Below are 559 nucleotides of genomic sequence, written 5' to 3' on the forward strand. Positions count from 1 at the left end.
CCCCGCCCCCTCCCCACACCCCCCACAGAAAAGAGCTTCCCCAGCCACAGCAGCACCAACACCAGCCCCTGCGGCCTCCTGCCAGGCTCAGCCCTGCAGTGCCCAAACAGCAGCAAAATCGCTCAATCCAGAACATTCAGGCTGTGAAGGAGCTCAGAACCAGCAGGGTCAGACACAGCACGAGCAAGTGCACAGGAGCTGTGACCCCAGAGGCTGCTGCAGTGTGAACCCCCCCAGAACGGGCAACCACGAGCACCCAGCCCCAAAACACCCCCAGTGCCACCCCAGGCTGACACTTTCCTTCTGCTCCCAGAGCGCGAGACGCGAGGAGATGGCCATGGCTGCAGAGAGGCAGGACAGTGCTGTGTGGAGAACACGCCAGGCAGAGAGAGCAGAGAGTTAGCCAGGGGCTGCCACCAGCCCTGGGGCTGTGCCAGTCTGGCAGTCTGGCAGCACCATGACCTGGCTGGCATCACCCACCCCAACCTCACAGCACCAGCTGGAACACAGCAGCCTGGGCACGAGGGGATGGGTGGCAATTCTGGGGAGGGCACAGCCA

At 63.7% G+C, this 559-nt stretch overlaps 1 protein-coding gene across 1 annotated transcript in view; it reads right to left on the minus strand.

The window, feature by feature from the left end:
* MYO18B (myosin XVIIIB) overlaps positions 1–339 on the minus strand; it is a gene marked incomplete at its 3' end in the record, with an annotated part of 24,292 nt that extends 23,953 nt beyond the window's left edge. Inside the window, exon 1 of the mRNA XM_009082922.1 lies at positions 295–339. Coding sequence (XP_009081170.1) covers positions 295–339 — 45 coding nt within the window. The remainder of the gene's footprint in view (positions 1–294) is intronic.
* Positions 340–559: the final 220 nt, after the last annotated feature.

The sequence above is a fragment of the Acanthisitta chloris genome, unplaced genomic scaffold, assembly GCF_000695815.1.
Source record: "Acanthisitta chloris isolate BGI_N310 unplaced genomic scaffold, ASM69581v1 scaffold9509, whole genome shotgun sequence".
Taxonomy (NCBI): Eukaryota; Metazoa; Chordata; class Aves; order Passeriformes; family Acanthisittidae; genus Acanthisitta; species Acanthisitta chloris.